This window comes from Pholcus phalangioides, unplaced genomic scaffold, assembly GCF_987345545.1.
Source record: "Pholcus phalangioides strain wild (caught in Gottingen) unplaced genomic scaffold, Ppha-v1.0 ptg000016l_1, whole genome shotgun sequence".
In the NCBI taxonomy this organism is placed as follows: Eukaryota; Metazoa; Arthropoda; class Arachnida; order Araneae; family Pholcidae; genus Pholcus; species Pholcus phalangioides.
In genome coordinates, this window is record NW_028301609.1 from 9,529,583 (window position 1) to 9,554,247 (window position 24,665).

General features: G+C 35.1%; 1 protein-coding gene across 2 annotated transcripts in view; it reads right to left on the reverse strand.

Annotated features, from left to right (window-relative positions):
• Nucleotides 1–1,172: 1,172 nt before the first annotated feature.
• The window catches only part of LOC149075005 (transmembrane protein 135-like), a 39,027-nt gene continuing 15,534 nt past the window's right edge, over nucleotides 1,173–24,665 (reverse strand). The window contains exons 10-13 of one of the 2 annotated variants that reach the window (XM_089246010.1): nucleotides 23,260–23,400; nucleotides 21,678–21,776; nucleotides 18,452–18,519; nucleotides 1,173–6,494 (exon numbers count right to left, since the gene is read on the reverse strand). In XM_089246010.1, the coding sequence (XP_089102136.1) occupies nucleotides 6,353–6,494; nucleotides 18,452–18,519; nucleotides 21,678–21,776; nucleotides 23,260–23,400 (450 nt within the window). In that variant the 3' untranslated portion in view covers nucleotides 1,173–6,352. Of the gene's footprint in view, nucleotides 6,495–17,389; nucleotides 18,137–18,451; nucleotides 18,520–21,677; nucleotides 21,777–23,259; nucleotides 23,401–24,665 lie in introns of those variants that run through there. The other variant, XM_089246011.1, reaches the window with a different exon arrangement.

A 24,665-nucleotide genomic window follows, 5' to 3' on the forward strand; every position in this document is an offset into this window, starting at 1 on the left:
TGAGAATTTTTAACAGCTTTCCGTGAAAAAATGAACAAAATAGTAAGGCAATAGCATTTAGGATTTTTTTTGGGGGACATAGTCTTGTTAGTAGTCAAAGGGCTAAGGGGGTTTCCTGTAAAATGCTGGTTATATAGTCACCTTATATAAAGGAAAGTACCTCAAATGCATCCCCCTGCCTTAAATTCCCCCCCCCCCCCACCTCTCTAATTTGCATGTACAGAGCTGTGTTATCTTGCAAGAATGCCAGGAAACTCCCCATAACCATTCAGTTGACTACTTCCAGTGACAAAGTTGCTTTGCTCTCTTCATTTACACTTTGATTTCTCAAAAATAGTTCTTGTTATAACTTGTTACAGTCTGAAATAAAGTTTGAACAGTTATATTTATATGCCTTACGGTAAGTTTTTCATCATTTAGCAATTGATAATTATAGATCGCAACTTGAGTAGTCGTTTAATCAGGAGCAGTCACAATTTTTGCCATAGCTGAATTCCTGAATCCGTCCCGTCTGAGAATCTCAAATTTATTCAAGGGATGGATTTAGGACACTCATAATGCTCTTTTCTTGTGATATTTTTTCCCCTGACTACTTAGACTCATTTCGATTGATGAAAGAGCCATCAAGAAAGTTCCAGTCATCTAGAGCCGGGACCCGATTCTTGGTGTGACAGGAAGTCTCCATAAAACCCTCTATGGAAAATTTCAAAAAATGGTGGAAGAGCGTAAGGAGAATCAATTCTAATCAAAAGGCCATGAAAAGTCTATAATAATTGAATATAAATAGTAGCCTGGAATATCATCAACAAAACCTCCCAAAAATAAAAAAATATGTTTCTATAGGATATATTAAAACTGTTAATGTGTTTGAAATGCTTCAAGCAGTGTCATGAGATGTGTTCATCGTCAACAAAATTTAAAAACTTTGTTTGCGATTTCTGTTTGGATGACTAAATAATTTAGATGTAACTTATTTAACTCATGTGTAAAAATGTATAAGCATGTTTTCATCTCCATAAATTTATTATATATATTTCAGCACATATTCATTATCTTAACATTGTTTTAGTCAAGTTTCCAATAAAAGTAAATATGGAGATAACTGGAAATGAGGGAACGGAAATTAGGACACCTTTAATGATACAAAATTTGCATTGTTTTGATTATTATCATTATTATTATTTTTTTTTTTTTTGGTTAGGAAAATTTTATCTAGTACAAGCACACATGTAGCACTATTAGGTGTGTGGCATTGAGTTACTTAAGGTATCCGACTACGTTGAAGAAAATATTTACTACTATATAATTATCCTACATCTTGGAAGAAAATATAGATTTTCATTTTTTTATTTTTTATAAAAGCCCTACTTGCTGTGATTCAAAAACGGGCCTTGTTTTGTTTATATCATGCTTAGAATCAAAGTTAAGTTCACTTTAATGTTGCGTTTTTACATTTTTACATACAAGTCATACACGAATAAAGTCTTTAAACATGTTTTACGAAGAATGCTATTTTTGACATTTTACTTGACTTTGTGACATCATTTGTAAAAATTGATGCATTGAATCCTTACGAAATTTTAATGTGATATTTTACTATATATTGTTGAGGTTATGAACCAAAATCTAAGGTCTATCACATATATTTTTTGAATTAGTGTTTTATACACAAAATGTAGGATGAAATTTTAAAAAATTCACACATACTTGAACATATTTTGGTGTAACTTATGAACATATCACGCAATCCTTTAAATTTTGGTTCATAACCTGCAACATTACTAGCTAAATGCACTGTGAAAATCACAAAGCATTTCATTAATAAAATTTTTTGCAATCGTGTTTTGAATATCACATGAATTTTGCCTAAAATTTGACATAAAAACGACTTTTTCATAGAAAATATAATAGATAGACCAAAATTTGTCACTGTTTTCACCATTTCGAGACACTTTCTATCAAAAAATGTATTTGAAGTTCATTCCAGAACCATTTTGAAGAAAAGTGACAAGAATGGTAGTCGGATACCTTAAATCAGTTTTTAAATTAATTTTAACTCCAAACAAATTTTCAGAATTAATGAATTTTGCTTGGGGGAATGGTATATTTGAGTACTTTCCTTATACAAGTTTCTGGTCTCCGAGCAGCAGAATCACCGAATATCTGGCCAGTGGACTCAAAAGGCAGTGCATCGCTGCTTACGATTTTCATGTGCGGCGGTACCTCGACAAAAAAGTATCTCTTTATGCAAGTAGCGTAAGTTAAAAGATGAAATTATTCGCTAGAAGTCAAGCTTACTAGTGTGCGAATATCCAGTTAATGGGCATGTAATGTGAGAGAAAACCCATAATGTACTCATCCACCATACAAAAGCTTTGACCAACTTGGAGCTGCCAACATTTTAGGGGGGTGGGGTACGGTAAAGAGCTGCCATAACTTGAACTTTCTTAAAGTTTGGTTGATCAGGGCAAGGGGGAACATTAATTGTTTGACTACACCATACACCTCCTGATCATTCCTCTGGAGAATTTCTAATAAACTGGTACATGCCGGACTGTGTTGGGCGTGTGTATACACAGTCCCTAATGCATTTATGATATCAGAGGTATATGTGTTTTTTTTGTGTTTGAAAACTTCTATCATCTTTCTATCATATCGGAAACAAAAGTGGCAGATGCCTGAATTTTTATATTTATATGAGTATCGTGTTGAAGGCCTGCTTGCTGAGTGGGAAATATCTGCCTGCACAAATACAAATACAACGCCACAGCAGGCAAAATGCCCAACAAGGTGGCTGAGAAAAAGATAAAGAAAATAATAGAAACCACAAGATAAAATTCCCTGCCCCACCTTGTCAAATTTAGATGGTGGGGGGGGGGGGGGGGTTAACTGTCTTCCTTCCCCCCCTCCCCTTTTGTTGGGTCCCGAGATGGGAAACAAACAGAGTCTCTATCACATTACTCTATACATCTATGGAGAAACTTTGATTTGGCTTACAGGATTTTCATGGAACTTTCAGGAACAAGAATCACTATACTAAGTCAATGTATCACTATGTTAATACAAATAAGGACACGTAATTAATTGCATTATATTACCATATGTCAGATTGATATTAAAAAATTTGTTTCTGTTTCAAGCATCTCTTATAGTCTGTGTTTGAGAACAATACACCAAAAAAAAAAAATCATTTGAATAAACAGCAACAAATGTCATAACATAGGGTAACATGTATGCATGAGACAACACAACTTCTAATGTTTCTCTCTATTAACACCTCAGTGCCGTCCTACTTACAAAGATCATATGTCGGTCATACATACCAACTGCATATCCTAATTTATTAATCCATTACATTATTTCACGATCTCTACATGTTTGGTATCATTCGAAAGAGGGATAATATGGCTTTATAAATTGTGACTATCATATTTTATTGTGAGTGATGAATGTTTCCTGCTTGACATGCGGGGATCTGAGATATTATTGTAAAGAGCCTGTTTTAGCCCATTGAGCTAAAACGCTCTGAATAATTATTACTGTAAAGAGCGTGTTTAGGGCCCCTTTGAATTAAAATACACTGTATATAATTGAGTTGACAGTTCTTTGTTACAGCCAAGAGGCTGTATTATAAATCAGATTTTTAAAAGCCGTAGAAGTAAAAAAAAAACCATTTCAGCAAAGAAAATATCATATAAATTCTTAAGTGATACTATATAATATTATAGCCAAGACCTTATTTTATAAACATAAAAATTTTTAAATTAATTCAATGGTTAGTTTCATGGTTAGTTAAATGGTTAGTTTGTTAATTAATTTTTTTTACTAAACATCTGCGCAAAAATAAGCGATTCCATTTAAACCTCCTTCAACCTCTGAGATGGGATTCTTTTAATTTCCTCCTGACTTGAGGGGTTAAAGACCCATAACTTATCGAATTTCGCAATTCCCAAGAATTCTTCCAGTGAAAATCCATCTTAATAATAATATCCAGTAGCCTTGGTTACATCTCTACCCAAGAGTTAAAAAATTAAAAATATTCTTATTTCTTAAATGATACAGTTGAACATCAATTTACAAATACAACGCCACAACAGGCAAAATGCCCAACGAGGTGGCTGATAAAAAGATGCCCATAAAAATATGGATGTCATATATTTCAAAAATACAGCAACCCAATTAAAAATGCAATTAACACAAATTATAAACAATATATACACATGATAAAATATTATACAACGCCCATAAAGAATACTTATGGTTGTCTTATTCTAAGAATGGATAGCTTCTCGATTTACCCCAACATGTTTATCGTATTTCTTTTTAAACGTGTCAATTGTGTTACAATTTACTACCTCCGGGGGTAAGCTATTCCATTTATTAACAACCCTATTAGAGAAAAATTCCCTGCGACACCATAACCTTGCATTGTCCCCTTGTAAAAGCAGTCGATTGCCGGTGTACTAAAAGTTCATGGTCCATCCTATCCATCCCATTGAAAATTTTGAACACTTCGATCATATCTCCTCGACACCTGCGTTCATCCAATGTAAGCATATTCAAAAAATGAAGTCTCTCTTCATAACTCAAGCCCTGTGTGAAAATAACGTGTAGCTCTTCTCTGCACCCCTTCAACCAAGTCTATGTCTCTCTGCAGGTATGGTCTCCAAAACCTTACAGCATACTCCAGTCCAAGACCAACTAAACCTTGAAAAAGCGGAAGAATGACTTTAGGAGAACGCGAAGAGACCTTTTTGAAAATGAGACCGAGCATTCTATTCGATTTTTTGACCACCGCTGAATAATGTTCAGAAAACCTAAGTCACTCGTCAATGAGAATTCCCAAATCGGTGACCCTAGTTGCATCCAGGATAGTGACACCATTCAACTCGTAAGAGAACCGTGGGTTGTTCGAACCAAAATGAGCGACCATGAATTAACAAATCAGACACACAAAACAGATATATTTATTCATTTAATCAAGGAAAAAATGGTTGAGATTTCTAAACGACTGTTAACCTTTTGACTACTAACGGGACATATATTTCCCCAAAAAAAAATCCAAGTGCTAAATTTCCTTACTTGTGACCCATTTTGTCCATTTTCACAGAAAGCTGATGTCATTTTCTTCAATTCTTAATCAAAGGGTTAAATCTGAGTTCAACTGTATTTATATAAGCATTTCATGAACTTTTGATCTTTTCAAATGTTAACTATTTAAAAAAGACAAATCTGAGGCAAAATGAGAAACAATACTGAACAAATATTTTTTGAACTGGTTTCAGCCAATATTCTTTGACTCATCACTCAATCGATCATCGGGAAAAAAAATATTTGAACAGCATCAGCAAATAATACTGAAAGCACAATATCTTGAAGCTTGATGTCTCTCAATAATTCAGGCATCTTCAACTAGTTCCTCATAAGCATAATGGTGCTCAAAGAAGCAACAAAAAGGTACCAGATTTCATACTCGCAACGTATTGACCCATTTCCAAATTGAACTCTGTATTTAAGAGTTAGCATAAAATTCAGGCATATGTCAGAGGTGCCATTATGGGTGCTCTTCCTCTGATGATGGGCTTAGAGAGTGGCTCGAGACTCAAATAATACTGAAGTTACCTAGGCCAGAATGTAATTGTAATGCTCTCAGGCTAATTATGAACACTTGAGAGACACAAACAAATGAAAGCTGAACTGTTTAAGCAGCTGAAGCATTAACTATTTTATTCCAGGTTGATAAAACAAAAAACCTCCTTTCAAAAAGAATTAAAACCATCTGAATCGTAGTCTTCAAAGATTTCTCTGGAATTCAAAAGCAATTTATTGAAAGTCTCAATCCCTCCTCACTAAATGTTTTTACCATAGCTGTGTACAGCGCAATAGACTTCTGGTCTCAGTGCTGAGGTATTTTAAAACCACCAGCCTTAACATTTCGGTAGCACATTGGGCTTCTTTTTACAAAAACTTTTGGGCTAACATTAGTAATACGTGTCAATAAATAAAAATTTGATAAATATATGCACATTATAAACAGCTAGTAACATTATATATTATGTATTCATTTAAAAACACCGCAAAAAGTTTAACCATGCATAACCACAAATACACACATTTGATTTCATAACAACATTACAAGAACATTTATCAAAGATCAACTATAATTCATTATTACAAAACAATCCCATTTTCACAAATAAATGCATTGCGTTTTCCTCCTCCTCGATGAATAACGTGTAATTATTTCAACTCGATTCAAGACCATCATACTCTGAGCAAGGCACCATTATGTAATTTAAAAATTAAAAAAAACCAACGTACAAAATATTTATATCTTCACCAGCTATAACAGTTAGTGTATCAACCACAGAAGCACACTCTCTTGGAAAACTCTACTGCAATGCGTCAGGTCAAGCTCTGGCCAGAAATCGGAATAAAGCTTTGAGGCATGGGTTCCAAAGATGTCAAGCACATGACGGTTTATTGCACCAATTCTAAAGAAGAAAAGAAGCAGTGTCAAAGTACAAGAATAAAACCATGGAGTAAAATGTGATAAAATATTTGGATAATAACTATTGCTACTAAACTGCAAATGCACCTCGTGAAGATATTACTCCGGAAAATTTCACACAAATCAGTGCTTGCTGGAAGATGTCTAAAAGGCGTATAAGTATCATAAGTGGATACAACCTCCTTGAACGGGAGCGGGGGGGGGGGGGGGGGGAATCACCAAGGGCGTGTATAGTGAATGAATGTCCATCTCCCCATGCCAATAATAGATTTTATTGAAAGGAAGATTGCCCCCCATCACCTCCTCTCTGTAACCCCCGTGATTTATAAGTTATCAATGTATTTACAATGCAGAGCTATGCCTGTTTTATGTTCGAAGAGTCTTAAAATAATTTGTAATTATTTTAACTCGATTTGATCCTTACTCCCCCTTCCCTTTGAATGAAGAGAATATAAGAGCAGGAAAGAAAGACGAAATTAAATAATTAGAGAGACTGGAAATCAGGTTCAGCTTCTCCTCACTAACAAAAAGATGGCATTTGTCCAAGGCCTTCATAATATGGGGTCCCAAAGTTGAATAATACATACTCGCTAACAAGTTGAACATCTTCAATCACAGTAATGTGCAACTATTTCATCCAAAGCTTTCTCTAGGGTCTTAGTCAGGCAAAGAGGGTGGAGGATGGTCGAAAACAGTATTGCCCAAAAATATAACTTTGATGAGTAATTTCACTCCTCTCCAAGACTTTTTTTCAGAGAGCCTATTTTCACTCCTCAACAGAATTTGGAGCAAAATTGAATTTTGATGCTTGAATCGTGGGTCCAGACACATATTGGTGAGCACTGGTTGAAGATAGTTATGGTCTTCTCAACAAAAGAGCCCTCATCTCTTTTTCCTCTATTCTTCAAATGGAAAAAAGATTCCATTCTTGGTGATTTTTTTTTGCTAGGACCTTTTGATAGAAACACTGACATAAACATTGACTCTGGACTTGAATAAGATTGAGGACTTTTGCTTCAAATTAGTCTCAGGGAGTCGACAATAAAACTTGTTAGACTAGACACAATACATTTTTTTTATAAATTGTGTGTATGATTATTTGATAATTTTTTACATCACAGTTATTTTCTGTGCACGAGGGCTAATTAGACTGGGACCTACAATTTATTGCCTATTCCGAACAGCAGCTTTTTTTTTACACTCACCAAGGGGTTGCTGCATTAACCCTTCAATGTGGGACTTGTGATAGCAATCTTATTCTGTGGCCATGTCACTTTTTCTGTTGTACCCCAGCGTCATGAAAGATTCTGAAAAGGATGAACCAGGTATCGAATTCTCAACACCTTTGAATATCCTTTGGTACTTTAGGCGAGTATCTTACTGACCTGAGCTACTGCACCTATTGTTTATATAATCTAATATTATTATTGCTATAACTGTGTGATGGTGATCAGGTCCTTATCCTGAGGAATTTCTAACCTCAACATCACTACTGGAGTGTACTATCAGCGCCTCTTGCAAGAATCCTGGACCAGGCAAAAAGAAAAAAATGTCCAAGTTCACCCAATATCACCACCTCATCATAACTATACATGAATGAATTCTTGCACAATGAATTGCATCTGGGAATGCATAGAAAACGCAAAATTAAATCTTCGTGGCTTCCATGCAAATGAAAAAATTCGAGAAACTCTTCCGTGTATTCAAGTCACATCACCAATTATGGGGGGGGGGGGGACTTCAGCAAAAAAAAAAAAAAAAATCCTAAAAGTTGTGAGATCTTATCAATTTCAAAAACCAAATCTGTGAAGCCTTTAGCCTTTGAATTGTTATCATCAGATCAGGCATCGGTAGGAAGCGAGCAAATCACACACAAGGTAAATAAATATACTTCCTGATAAAGAGGGTGTGGTGCAAAGTCCAAAAAACAATAGCACAATGGGAAATTTTAATGTAATTATTCTTAAACTTTTGTTTTTGGGTTACTTTGTCTGATCTTTGCAGACAATAGGATAAGCTATTTACGTATTTCACATACAGGAAAATGTTACTTTTTCTATATTGTATTGCTTTTTTTGAATTCACTCCACTCCCCTGATGTCCAAAAGAGAGTCTGCCCTCTGTGTTTGGGTGCTGCTTTCCAAGACCAGTTTGATGTGTTATTTTTCCAAAAGCTTCCCCATACTGTTCACTATTGCGTTGTACTCGAAAGTTGAAACTGAATTGCACTGAGATATAATTTTCCTTTCTCATATAATTTTATCAATGAATTCTCATTAGTAAATTGCCAATTAATGTGAATTAATAGAAGCTTAATGAGCCAAACAGATCGTCCCATCTTAGTCCAGAAGAAAGGTAAGTAACATCATCATCTTTGATGAAATTTATAACATTTCATGAATTTGACTTGCATACAGTAGATTGTGTGCATAACGAACAACTTATGTGTAGTAAATTTTTCCCATAAAATAAAACTTTTAACATAACATTAACACTTTAATTAATTGTTAAAAATTGCCATGCATTGAAAACTGAACTGTTCGCAACTTTATCTTTTGACAACACTTGAAAAATAAGATGAAATAAAAATAACATTTATAAAACAAAATAAAAAATTGTAAAAATAAAAACCATATTCATGTAAACAGTTGAGTTGTGTGACTTATATTAATTATAAAGATTTTCAGCTTAAAACCACTAACTTAACAAAATGTCTAACAAGACATGAAAGGCAAAACTCTAATGACATTTCTAGACACATCACTAAGATAGTCCATTTCTTTATTCTGCTTGTAGTCCCCTTGCCCCCCCCCCCCCCGAGGATGTCAGAATCGTTAAAGAAAAAGCTTTGGAGTTTTATGTTGTATGTTAGTACAGTGTCCCACAATCGAATGTCGGTTTTTAAAATGGCACAGCAAGAAAACTGTGACAAATATTAAAGTCATTCTTGAAGAATATAAATGTGTGAAATCAGGAATTTCAGATACATTATTCATGCTGCAAGGGGTTGTATAGTTATTAATTAAAATAAAAAAAAATTGCTTTATAAAAACTTAATTTTTTTATTGTTTCAAAACGCTAGCACAAAATGAGTTTCTGAACCCTCAAACTAAGCAAGAAAAATTAATAAACCACATAGCTTACAAATAACCTGAAAAAACAGTAAAATTTCTACTTTGGCGGAATCATTAATTATCATAATCATTAATCACTAATTGCAATCTAATAGGCAAAATCTAGAAAGTGGGACAAAAGTAGGACATCTTACCAAAAAGTAGGAGCCCTGCATCCTGTATATACAGGATTTAAGAGAGCATAAATGGGAAGCATGTGTTGCATTGCATATTCATGAATTGAAGACTAAAAGTGGTTAGCAATGTAAGTGCCAAGAAAAATCAAAACACTGTTTTCCACGTTAAACTGTTAAATGAGGTACGGTCACATGTCTTTATAACGTGGTAACCATGAAAAACTCTTGGTAGTCTTCTAAGTAGTTCAAAAGAGCACGTAAAGAGGTCACTGGTGTGAATTTATAGATATGTGCAAAAACAGTTTTTTGCAATTTCAGGACATTTTTGCTTTTGGCAGTCACCATGGTTACCACTTTTAGTCCTCAAGTATTGGGAAGAGCTCAGCCCCCCCCCCCCCCTCCCAAACCATTTAGTTTATTTGAAGTGGTGCAGGCCCAAAATTATCACAGCCCCGCATTTTCCAGTATCCATGGTTTACAAAACAGTTAAAAAATTTATTTTTACAGTCTAATCCAGTTATAATGAACTCCAAAAGACGGGGAATCACTTTCTTATAACAAAATTTTGTTATAAAGGAATTCTAAGTTTTTGCATTGTTATTATATAAACTTACCTGGGAGACTAGAAAAGTGTTCATTAAAATGAGATTTTCACTATAACGGTATTCATTAAAATGGGATTTGACTATTTCACTGACCCACAAACATCTCTTGGTGCCAAGAAAGTATATAGGGTAGGGAGCCCAATTATCACCTACATTCCTGATATCTCCCTGCCACTAATGGGCCCAATATTGCCCACTTGAGTGTGCCCATTATCACCCTAGGCAATATTAGGAAACATTTTCGAAGTAGGTTTTTTTTTCAGATAGCATGCATAAAGACGTGGAACAAGATTAAAATGAAAGAGATGTAATAGCAGTGAAAAAAATAAAACAGATAGGACTACTGAAAGCATCAAAAGCTTTTCAAGTACCTGGATCTACATTAAAAGACTACGCAAAAAAACCTGAAGATGAACTTCAAAATTACTTGATGTGCCACTAGGACGAAGGTCTTTTTTTATTTCTTTATGTAGAAGATAAATTTGTTGAGTATTATTTACAAATGGATAAAACTTATTATGGGCTTTTAGGACAAAGGATGGAATTTCAACTTGCCATTAGAAAGAATTTATGCCACCCATTTTCTGAAGAAAGAACAAGTTCAGGTATATAAGAAATGCCTCCCTCTTTTTTTCAACAGATATCGTGACGTGCTTCTGGAAAAAAAAAGGGGGGGGGAAGCACTATCACTTGAAAGTTCTTCAACTTCTGGCAAGACACAGGCAAAGCTGTAAAGCAAACAGCTTCGAAAAAATGCAAATTGGAAAAATGGAAGGAAGAAGGATCTGTTCAGAGGATGAAGAACCTCCATACGTGTCAACAGACGACAACGACAGCAGTTGTGGTGAAGAAGATAATGATGCCCAATGCTCAATTTGTGGAGGACTTTACTCAAACGATTGTCAATTGTCATGGAGAAGCATGGTTAAAATGTTTGATATGTAATAAATGGTCCGGACGAAAAATGTGATAAGAAGAAACAAAACGTTATGCTTGTGTAGAATGCTTTTAAGTTTTTTGTTTTTTTATGCTGTATTTAGGAAATGTTAAAAGGGTACGTTAATTATATTTCTAAAAGTACAAAAAACTGTCTTGTATTACTTTCAATTTTGTTGTCTTAATTTTCACGTTTAATAAAGAAAGTAGAATCATAACATAAATTAAACTTCATTTTAACCCATTTTTGACGTAGGCGATATTAGGAACACTTTTTTAATAGGAAAAATTCAGAGGTCCCAAAATAATTTTTTTTGGGTGTGTTAAAATTATCTGTTAGAGAGAGAGTTGTAATTCATTTTATTTTTAGATAAGTCTAGACAATAGAATAGAACAATTTTTACACAAATTACACATAAATTAGTCCTGTAATTAAAATAATGGCATAAGTGGGCAATTATATTTGCCCCCCCCCCTACTCTATATATATATTTAAGTACATAGCTGTCCTTTAGCTCTAAGAATGCTTTTTCAAAAAATAAACCTTTTTTATTTGTTATTTTATCATTCACTTTTTAATCATTTTTCCTATATAAATCATTACACACTTCATTTTTTTTTCCTTCTAGGTACAAGAAAATTTGAAAATTTAATGGTCATTCATCACTAGAAGACAAAGAATCGGAGAACCAAATAAATTATGCCCATTACTCTTCCTACTTTCATTTGATCCCAAAATAAAAGAGAAAAATAGTCAAACATCATAGACATGAAATGAAATGAAAGAAAAAATTTTGAATGATAAAAATTAATGTTCATGTTTTCTTTCAGATTTTTGATAAGTATATAGTTAAGCCTCACTTATAACAAACACACATGACATTATCATCTGGAACTATTCTGCACCAATCCTGAAAAAATATCTGAAATTACCTAACGGCTACTCTAATGAATATTTCCAAAGTGTTTAGATTTTGTTTGAAAAGAGACATTTATTTGTCAACTCATTAATTGGAATTACCAATGCATTTGCCACTTTGTTAACTGAAATCTATTTTTCTTGACAAAAGTTTCAACTGAAATCAAGCAGCAGAAATATGTGTAGCAAACGATATCAATAATGGTGGATACATCAGTAGCTCAAATACATGAATTGATTGATAATGTCTGCTGTCAAAAAGAACCAAAACTGTTTGAAAATATTCATTAGAATAGCCATTAGGTAACGTTGAATCCTTTTTTTTTCAGGATTGGTGCAAAATTACCCCTGTAAGTGCAAAGTAGCTCCAGATTACAGTACCTGTATGGTACAATGTTATAATTGTATTGTAATTTTATCACTTTTAGCAAGCAAATATTTCTCTGTGTCTGAAATTTAACAAGAAAACTAAGAGGGGAAGCTCATTCTGTCAATTGAGCAGGAATGCACAGCACCTGCATCAGGAAGAGGAGAAACACCAATAAAGTGAAGACAAAATTGAAAAATTAGAATCACAATTACGGTCAACAGGACTTTGCAAATATATTATGTGACAAAATAACGCGGCAGCAGATTTATGGTTTTGCTGCTTCATTTTTGATGATTGATTGCTTTCAACCACAAACACTCTGTCACTTTTGATAATTAGTTGATTTAATTATAACTTTTAACAGTAAACATAAAAATAATTAACACATTCTCCTCATTTACAGCGAGCCTTTTAAGTTGCTTCCTGAGTCCACAAGAAAAAACACAGGCTTCTTTCCTCTTCTTTGTAGAGGGCCTCCCCCCCCACAACCTCTCTAATCCCATGCCTCTCCTATATGTCACTATTTTGGACATCTCTCTCTCTCTCTCTAAAGCAGAGGCAGATTTATAGTTTCACTAATTGTACCCAATACAAATTTTTGTGTCTTTCTCCCATCCCATTCTACTAATTGACCACTCATTAATCAAATTTGCCACCATGTAAATACACCTCTGGGTACACCCTGTAAAATACTGTATGTATGTATGTATGGCAACCCTGGACCCATTAATAAAATATATATAGCGTCCCCTCCTCATGCCAACTACATCATTCTGGACCTGTGCTTGCCCACCTGATATGGGGCTTGAATTCGCCAACCCATGGATTAAGGTGTAATTTGAAATAAGAAACAATTTTATCATCATTAAGCGGTGGAAAATATCAAAAAGCAAAAATTCTAACATGCAAACAAAAGTAAATATCCTTGATGCCTCTCATATAATTAGAAAAGATTAGGAATCAGTTTGGTGACAAATGATTAAAAATAATTTCCAAAACAGATAATCACAAACAGTTTTCACAAATCATGATTAAGTCACAGTCAAAAAATTCTACAGTGATGCCAATTCCAGCACAGCAAAATAATGTAACAGCTAAAATCCCTAATGATTGTGATCCTACTGATGCTGATAAATAATTGCAATTTGTAGTCAATTTAACCGTGCGAGCCGATCTCCCCACTAAAAAGTCTAGCCACAGAGAGCAATAGGTCTGCAATGGTAAATCCATAGGCAGAGATAGACTTGGAAGTCTGGGGGGGGGGGGGGGGGTACGATGATGATGTCAATTCATATATGCATATATACATGAGATTAGTCAACTTGTGACCCCCCCCCCCCGTATCTCTGTCTATGAGTTCAAAAAAAAACTAGCAGATAGCAGCACTATAACAAGCATTATACAGAAACAAGATTCAGGATAGGTTCACAACATGGAACAAGCATTCCAACGCAACGTGTACGAATACATTAAAAGTTCCACAGAGGTATAAGGACAAGGTGCATGTGTGGGTTTAGTAATCAATTTAACCAATATGATTAAATTGGTGAATTGGATAACTGGAATGTTTCTACAGTGACTTTGAACATCGAACCAAATAAGTTTGACATCATCATTTTTAAGTTGCCCTAAAACAGACTACTTTACATGAAAGCTTAGGTGTGAAATTTAGGGAATCGAACCAGCTACTTAGAGGCATATTTACCTGGGATGGGTAAGTGCGCTACATTCCAGGGTGACAAGTTCAGAAGACAATGAAGACAAGACAAAAGCAGGAGAAGGCTAGCAAAACTTATATACTATGAAGTATTTGTGTGCCTAAATTTATGACAGGATTTTTTCGACCATTTATATGCCATTTTAATTTCACCATTTAAGAACCTAGTGGAGGTAAAGTCTGGCATAATCTTAAGAGGATGAACTTTATTACTTGGATTCTTAAACACACAAGCACATTAAGGAAATCTCATCATTAACTTTTTTTCTCCTAATATCTAAGATAGTGTGTTAGGAAGCTTTGTAATCTCATTCTTCCGTTTATAGTGTATTTAAAGCTAATGACAAACACCATTCAAAAAATGTTGAAGATCTAACTACACAGAATTTCAGACACGGATAGTGAGATGTAACATAGCTGGATACAGGGGAAGGACTTATCTTCCCCCACCACATTCAGCAAAAAATGTGTATTATTGGCATAGGCAGGATAGCAGAAGTGGGCAGCCCCTCCCCCTCCATATTCACTATGCACACCTTTGGTGATTCTCGTTCCCCCACCCTCCATTGAAGGAGTCTGTATCCCTGTATCCACTTAGGGGCCGTTCAAGTATTACGTCATCATCGATGGGGTGAGGGGTTTTCCAAATTGCTGACTTTTGATAACGGGGGGGGGGGGGGTTTAGATAATGCTTACGTCATCAACCACCCTTATGAAAATATGAAATATTTTTAATATCATCCTACTCTGTGCACCAAAAACGAGAAAAACCTTTCGATAGTTTGTGGGCACTTGAAGTGACATCCCCCTATTCATAAGTGCTCTACGGAGCCCCTTTAGTGATCTCTACATTTTTCGCGGATCCAAGTGATCTGGAAATGTGTCCGGGTCGCTTAAGTGCTCTGGAACTGTGCCATCACTCAAGTGATGGCAGATCTCCAGAGACAGATGATCTGAGAATGTGCATGAGGGGTAACATGAGTGATGTAGAACTGCACTGGGGCCATTTAAGTGCTTTAAAACTATGTCACATGTCACACGAGGGACCTCTAAATGTGTCATGGATCGCTTAAGAGTTCTGTAACTATGTCCTGGGTCATTTAAGTGATCTTAAAATGTGCCACGAGCCGCTTAAATGTTCTGTAATTGTACCATGGGACACTTAAGCGATCTGTAGATGTGCCGCTTAGTTCATTTTTTACAAAATTAGGTTTTAGGAGGGCAGGCCACATCAGATAACCCCCAGGGCCATATTTGGGCCGCGGGCCAAGGACCTTTATGCGATTTATCATTGTATGGCTTAGAGGGTAGGTCGCAATGAATTTATTAAAGATAAATTTTTTGCGTTCATAGCGTTCATTTAAATAACATTGAATTAACAGAAATTGATTATAATAACATACACAGGTATTTTCTTCCGAAATTTCAATTTGAAAATTTTTTTTTTGCATTAAAAAATAAATTTTTGATCGTGGGAGGGGGGATCGGGCCTCCCTATGCTCCCCTGTTGTGTACGTCTCTAATCCCACCAATATGGGTTAGGATTCAGAGGGGCAGAGCTGATGACAAAATTTTGCTGGGGGGGGGGGGGAAATGGCTAAAAATTTTCTTACATAATACTTGAACAGCCCCTTATTTGTCAGCTCATTAGTTGAAATTACCAATGTATTTGCCACTTTGTTAACTGAAATCTATTTTTTCTTGACAAAAGTTTCAACTGAAATCAAGCAGCAGAAATATGTGTAGCAAACGATATCAAAAATGGTGGATACATCAGTAGCTCAAATACATGAATTGATTGATAACATCTGCTGTCAAAAAGAACCAAAACTGTTTGAAAATATTCATTGGAATAGCCATAAACAGAACTTTTGGCGGATGAGCTAAAAGTTACTTCCTTCACAGAAACACTGATATCCCAACAAATCATAACATAATGTTTGCAACCCACAGAGCTATATTCACAAAAGTCTATTTTCTAAATCAATCTAGAGCACATGAGCTATAACCAGATTCTAAAGACTCTTGAATTAGCTCACTCAATGACATCTAAACCTGCCATGGTATTACACACTGGCTCAAGAACAAGCCTGACCTATGCCACTTAAAACTTCCATGAAATCGTAATAATTTGGGAAAAAACATTAGAAAAGTTACTAGAATTATATACGAGTGTATAAAGCCTCAAATGTTTCTCAGGATTGTGATAAGTGTCGGATAAGAGAGAGAAATTGAGGATTCTGGCATTTGAGATGAACTAGACACATCATAAATTGAGAGAAAGCTAATCATCTAAAGAGCAAGTTCGGCCTAAATATATTCCCCCTGAAATAATGTCTCTCTGCAAGATTCCCAGTATATATATAGTAGGACTGGTAAATTTAGGGTAAAAAAATCAAGAGATATGAATGCAGAAAATGAAGAAAAGCTAAAATAGATTTTAAATGACAAAAGCGATTGTGATGCTCACTTGTTTATTTAAAAATATATACATATTGATGTGGTTTTTTTACTTTAGGGAATGGTCAAACAAGATAAAATGTATGAAAAATATTAAAATAGAACCTATGCGAGGGTAGTCATCAAGGAAGAACCCCATGTTGACATGTTGACGAGCCTTGCACACACATTTCCATCTCACTATTTCAATATTTTTCATGCATTCAATCTTGTACAAAGGTTTTTAACAGCTGGCTGATATGAAGATATATTTTGGAAAGAAAGAAAATTCAACTGCCCCTGTGGGGAATCGAACTCGGGTCCTTTCACTTTCCGGGTGAACACTTTAGACCACTAGACTACAGAGACAACGAATATCTCAATCTTTCCTTGGAGCTCTTGTGCACTGAATGGGACCGTACATGGACAGTCGGACCTAACTCAGGTCAAAGCTCACAACTGCTGACAATGCCACCAGATGGCGACTTATCCAAGGATGATGTCGCTCTCCACTACCCATACAAAGGGGGTTTGAATTTTCTCTTTCCAAAATATATCTTCGCATCAGCTAGCTGTTGAAAACCTTTGTGTGGAAGTGGAGAGTGACATCATCCTTGGATTCAATCGTATTTTTTTTTCTTTGACAATTTTCTAAACTTATGTACGAGTGAGAATGCAGTACATATTATCTCTAACAATGTATTTTGAATATTTATTATATGTACCCTGTCAAATAAAACACTTCCTTTCCCATTTATGCGTTTAGCATAATTTTATTTTTTTCTATGCATGATTACGTTTCAGCCTGCATGCAATTCATTGTTTTTAACATGTGGCAAGTATCGTACAACTTGGTGTACATAACAGCCCTAAGTTGCAGTTCCATAACATTTGGCAGGTCGAATACAACTTCAAGTTAGCCATATCAATGTGTTTTATTCAAATGTAAATGAATTATGCAACATATTCTAATATACTCGCATTTGAAAAATTGAAAATATAAATAATTCAATGAATTCACATTTGTCATTTAATACCTTACTAAGTAATGAATTTCTATATTTATGATTTACAATACAATTTCATATATTCAGCCAGATGTCAAACGGTTTTTTTATCAATACTTAAATAAATACAACTTTTGCACAGGAAGATATTTATAAGTTGGGTCACAAGTACTTACAAGGTACTTTTGTTTTGACTTTTAAAAAAATACATAGCATAATTATTCATTTAAATATCTATAGTGCAATAGACAGCAATCTTATCGGCACCGAATGATTATTTAATTTACACATTCATCTAAAATCAAACTGCAACTGCAGTTTTCACCTGGTACCGTTAGGAGGAATAACACCATACCACCGTACGATGGAGGTTGGTGGAAATCTGCAAAGATAAAATGTAAAGCAAACATGTGTATAGCACATATTTTATCTGAAAAAATATGTATTTCTACATGTGTGGCTCATGTGGATGAAAACTACTCACCAAAGACAAATGACACTGTATTTCACATAAAATGTATATACTAGCTGAATTCTAGTTTTATATGGTTACAGAAAACTGAAATAGCTCGAACAAATGAAAACTTATATAGAAAGAGAAATTCACAAAAACTAGTTCCAAGCGGTATGTATATAAATGAATCTAAATTTAAATGGTTTCAATGAAAGTTCAAATTTATATAACAAGCAAACTTACTGATTTCGGGTTAAACGATTTAGGAACTTCAAGTAAGCTGGTTTCAAATTGTGAGGCTCCAAAACTGCCTAAAATTGAAAATTTGAAAATTGAAACAAAAACTAGTTAGTTAAACTAGTTAATTAACTACTGCTACATAATTCAATTTGTCATGTAAAAAACTCAGGGTAAACTCTGATTATTCAGATAAAATAAAAAAATTTTATATGTTGAAGGGAGTTTTCCAATCATGGTCAGATCTCATTATAACAAAGAATTTGGTTCACTATATCCAGAGGTTTGCTATTATCTGATCTAAAAAAAGTATCCATCAAAAATTCCATTCATTATAAGCTTTCTGCTGAGAACCCTGTATAATTGGAATTATAAGCTTAGTTTGATATAGTTTGGTTCAACCAGCATTATCCGAAAAAATAATTTTGAAGTATTTTCACTCCATGAAATCTGGAAAAGTAAAATTGAATTTTGACGTATGTGTGGATCACGCATCTAGATGCATCTGTACTCTATAATATAAAATCACAAACTCGAAAAAGGCCTGTTTCTAAGCAACCGAAATTAGTGATGATTTTATGTTACCGAAATGGGTGATGGAAATCTGTTACGTTTTTGTGTTACGGAAGTCGGTTACGATTTTGGGTCAAATATTCATTTAACTGTAGCACATATCGAGACCCATTTGACCCATTGGGACCATGTTAAGTGCATGTACTGAGAGGCTCCTACATCCTACAGCAGAGCCCTTAGGCTGGAATTTAGATTGCGAGCTCCCAAACTAGCTTTTCAGGGGCCCCTCTGTGGTTAATTTATAGTGTGAAAAATCAAAAAGTGATAAGAATCGTTGTGGCCCCCGTTAGCCCTGTCCTTGTGGGGGGGGGGGTCATGCCGAGAGGTATGTATATGTATAATATACATACAACAGCAGTGCTCCCAACACACAGGGTCGGGGTACCCGTGGGGGGATTGCATGTATAAGTTTTTATTTCCAGCGGCCCTTGATGGATGTCATTGTTTTCTTGCTGCTTTAACGTTGAAAATTTTGCGATAGCAGAAGCAAAAGATATATCCAGTCTGGGGTTCCCATAAAATTGGTGAATTCGGTCACGGGTAGTTGCGTGGGTGGGCCTGGATTTTTATTCGTTGGTGAAACGAACACAAATGAAAATTTTTCATGGCACTCGCACCAGGGGATGACCGACAAGCTTCCAAGTCGGGGGCCCATGTTTACAGGTTTCATTTTAGGGGCCCTGGATGAATCTCATTCTTTTCTGTTGTAGAATTTGCAACAGCGGAAGCCCGAGATAAAGCCAGTCTGGGGCCCCACTAAAAGTATGCGAATTGGTGTCCCGGGTAATTGGTTGGGGGCCCTGGATTTTATTCGTTGGTAAAACGAATACAAATGAAAATTTTTCATGGCACTCGCACCGGGGGATGACCAACAAGCTTCCAAGTCGGGGGGCCCGACTTGGGGGGCATGTTTACAGGTTTGATTTTGGGGGCCCTGGATGAATCTCATTCTTTTCTGTTGTAGAATTTGCCACAGCCGAAACCCGAGATATAGCCAGTCTGGGTCCCCACTAAAAATCTGTGTATTGTGTCCCCGCTACTGGATGTGGGGCCCTGGATTTTATTCGTTGTAAAATTGATAAAAATGAAAAATTCTCACAGGGGGGTGTCCGACAAGCTTGCAGGTCAGGGCTTCATGGAAATGTTGGCAGGTTGTAATTCGGTGCCCCTGAATGTATCTCATTGATTTTTGTGGTTTAACATTGTAAAATTTGCAACACATCGGTAGCCCAAGATATATCCAGTGTGGGGCCCCACTAAAATTCGGCGAATTGAAGAATCTGGGGACTCCCATGAGGAAGTTTTCTGGGGGTACTTGATGAATCTCATTTGTTTTTTGTTGCTTCATTATTATTTTTATTAAAATTCGCTTCTTCAGTAAGCTGGTGCTTTCACACGTCCCTTTCCATAGCACGGTGATGAAGTGGGACGAAATAAACAAGATATGTTGTGAAGAGAAGTATGGGGGTGGGGGTTGGCCGCCAAAGGCGGCAGGGGGGGCAGAGCCCCCCAAGTAGGATATAATATTACAAGTATTTTTTAATTTGGAATGACACATGATATCTTCTCGTCTCTCAATTTAAACATTCACACCTTATTTGTACAGTACGTGGTCATCTTGAATTCACACGGCAAAGGAATTGAGTAGCTTGAGAAAAATTTTAAATTATACAGCCCATGCTCTATTTTATGAACCCGAAATTTATAAACTGCATGAATTAATCTTCTGGTCCCAAACAGTATATTATTCCTTTCAATGTCTTTCCCATTTATGAGCTTTTGATTTTACAAACCAGTTTTCATGGCTGTATGGGTTCGTAAAAATAAGCGTTGACTGTAGTTTTATTTCAAGATAAGACTTTTTCACATACAGTGAAAATCCTATATAGCAATACCCACAAAAACAATAACACCTATATAATGATATTAGTCTCTGATCTCAATATGCTGTTCATAGTGGTAATACATAATCCATCAATAACTCTTTTGTGTCAATATGTTTCTCCGGACCCTTGAGTGTGTTATATAGACATAGGTGCCAATTCCCAAGCTTGAAAAATCTGCAGTTTATCACATGATGAAATATTTCTCACAGAAGAAAAATGCCATGCATATAGAAGGGAAAACTAGGGATTTTTTAGGATTGCTTCAGATGATCATATGACCAGGTTTTCCCAGGACGCACCTCGTATTTCTTGCCATCAAGATTTTTTGAAAGCAATAATTGGTCACTTTGCTTACTTTTGGCATCATAATTGGTGACAATTACAGATTTTCTGTACTTGAAATCCTGATTTCCCATATCTTCCCTGAGAAAACGTGCTCAGCCTGGAATTGCGAGGATTGAACGAGTGTTTTCCTTTAGCAATTTTTCAATCAAGCAAAGCGTAATTTGAGGATTCTTAGGGATTTTTCTATAAAAGTACAAAAAAATTGGAAGAATCTTGCTTCCAATGGAAAATTTTAATAGCACTGAAAAATCTGAAGGCTGCCAGGTTAATCACAAGCATTGGCACCTATGTATAGGCATTTAACCATATTTATATTTTTAACTTATTTTTCTCAACTGTATGGCTTTCTTAAAAATAAATAGTGATAATTTTTTTACCAATTGGTGCAAATAAGAATGATGGTGCAAAGTGAAACAACTTAAACTTACAGCATAAAACAGGACAGCAGTAGAACTGGCGTATAGAATGAGCATGGAACCTCTAATTGTTGGCAATATTCCTTCCTTCACACCCAAAATATAACATGCCTTAAAGCAAAAATGAGATGACAATTGGTTTCAAACTGTCAATTGTAGAACACAGAAGTAGAAAATTTTAACAAAAATTGTTGAAAATTTTTTATTTTTTATTTTAACAAGTTTTCTTAAATTTATTTTTCAGTTTTCAAAAAATTCAATTCTTTAAGCACAAGATAAATATCAAAAACATACATGAGCATTCCGCTATTATGAATACTTGGTCTGAATACGATTATGAATATGATACAGTCAGTTTGCACCAATTCGGTAGAATGCAAATTAGACGCTTGTTGAGTTTCGGTGGTTTACCAGTTGTTAGAATGGCACTTGTAATCAGAGTTCTCTCTAAAGTGGGCACCTAACAAATATTTTTGCGGATACGACCTATTTTTAACACCTGGTTCATGGCAAATTTAGTTAAATGATTCAAATCCCCCTACTTGTAATAACATTAGGGCTCAAACAGAAATCTGGCACTTTGCACTGCTTAGAATGAAATAAAGAAAGATTTGAAGTGTTTCAACATTAATGAGAACTTCCATTTGATTTTCAGATCGGTACACATTTTACTTATGATGTCTGTTGCAGTTGAAAAAGAAATAACTGGTTGCATTGCAGAGGAAATATTTAGACTTGTTTGACTATATGACTGTAACGAAGCCCAAAAGCTGGATTAATGCGCTCATGAATACAAATGATTTTTTTTTATTTAGACCTCAACAAAATTTGTATTTATAAACCTTATTTTTTTCATCACATCCAGTATTTATTTTATTCAGTATTTTTGATTATCGTGATTAAGCCTACACCAGAAATTCTTTTTACTTATTAAAGTCCTTGTTAATGATGGAAACATTTTCCATTATACCGTATTTACTCGAGCACAGGACAAGGTTTTTATTCAATTTTCACTGCTTCAAAAACCTAGGTCGTCCTATATGTTCAAGTGAAGGATTTTGTGCTTTCTTTTTTTTAAAAGATTCCAAGCGGATACTGTAAACTGACTGGCAATCTGCTGAAAATCATGTAGTGGACCCAACTGGCCACATCAAACGAGCTAATGTTTCGCAGCTTGCTATATGGGTGCCAGTTGTATGGAAGAGTATACCTCTGGAGCATATACCAAAGTTATTCAGGCAATGCTGTCTCTCTAATGCACTTGAGACTCCACAGATCAGAAGACAAAGCTTTGTGGAGTGAAAGTGAAAAAGGGAAGAGTTGTAGCAAAGTTGTTTGCAGTTTCAGAGGAAGAGTCAGAGTACACAAAAGATGATAGCATTATGAAAACATGGTTGTTTGCCTTCATACATATATTTTATGCTATTATCTGTGTATAAATGAAGTAAGGAGTTGCATTAATAAATCTGCTTTTCCTTATTTTGATCTGTAAAATCCTACCTTGTCCTTGCAAGTAAGTACAGTAAATGCCAAAACTTCAAATAAAATAAAATAACAAAAAAATAATAATTGAACCATAAAATTTCATTTTTACCTCAATCAGTTTCCACATCAGGTAAAGAGCTAATGTCGAGTTTGGGAAGAACTTCATGAAGAGCCCACCCAGGAAAGCAGCTGGAATTGCAAACATTTCATGATCGAAACCCAGCAGCCACCTGCACAAGCAGTTCACAGCCTGAAAAGGTAAATAGGGAAATAGAAAAATCACGAATGGTATATGAAAAATCAATTATTACTAGGACCTGTAGAGAATGCACATACAAAATTGTAATTTGTGATTGTTTTAAATATCATAAAATGGCAATGTACTTGTCACAATTTATATATGTGTGTTCACAAAAAGAAAACCGAGATATGTGCTAGCAGTAGTGGGGAGAGAGAAGCGCCCAAGAGTGGCATGGCATGGTGGTAAGATACTCATCTACCACCATGAAGGTTGCTGTCATGGTCCCAGGTTCAAACCCGACGGAGAATATAGATAAGATATTTTCCCCTAACGAGCTTGAGGTGGGTGACCATTGATAAATAGTGCCTTCGTTTCCAACCCATTTCATTAATGGCAGTAAATACCGATATGTCCAGATTTGGTATTTGGTGTAGCAGTGGAGAGTTGCTCATTCACGATGCATGTTTCTCGATTTGTCGTTTTTGTAAAGAATTTGGAAATAAAATTATGTAGCTGTTAATTATTACATCATATTCTGAAATCAGATTCTACACATTTCTAATTTTGTTTAGCACAGACACAAATTTAACTCATTTATAATTGAAACAAAATTTTGTTCCAAAAAGAATTATTTATGAACTATGATGGAAAATAACGCATAATAACTTTTTAAAAATTTAATAAAATGTTGTTTTTTTTTAAAAAAAGGAAAAAAATGTAGATAAAAGTGATTTTTCTGAGCCATGAGTCATGGTTCAGACAAATGTGATTTCCAAATGCGCTGTCTACTGAAGAAGTTATATTTTGTGAGAGAGAGAGGGAGTTAATAAAATACATAACAATATACCAAGCTATCGCCTCTGAACAATGATACAGTAGAACCTCAATAACTCAACATTCGTTATTCTCATGGTTGGCACAATACTGAATTCAATAGGGAGAAACCTCTCTAAGGGTGATATTCATTGACATGGACGGTTTATAGTCACAATTTTTGGATAAAAGATCAACACAGATTAGTTAAAACCTAAATTTAACCAATCCATATGGATTTCACATCCAAAAATTATGACTATAATTGTGTCGAGTAAGGGTAGTATTAATTGTGACCATGTCAATTAATACTACCCTCACTTGACACAAGATGGCTAAACCCTGCTTGAGTCGAATATAATTTGTGCTGTGTTAGAATAACAAATTTTTTAAAATTACCCATGCATTAGCCAAATCCATAAATTTTATGCATATGAGAAACATAGGCTCCTTGAACATCC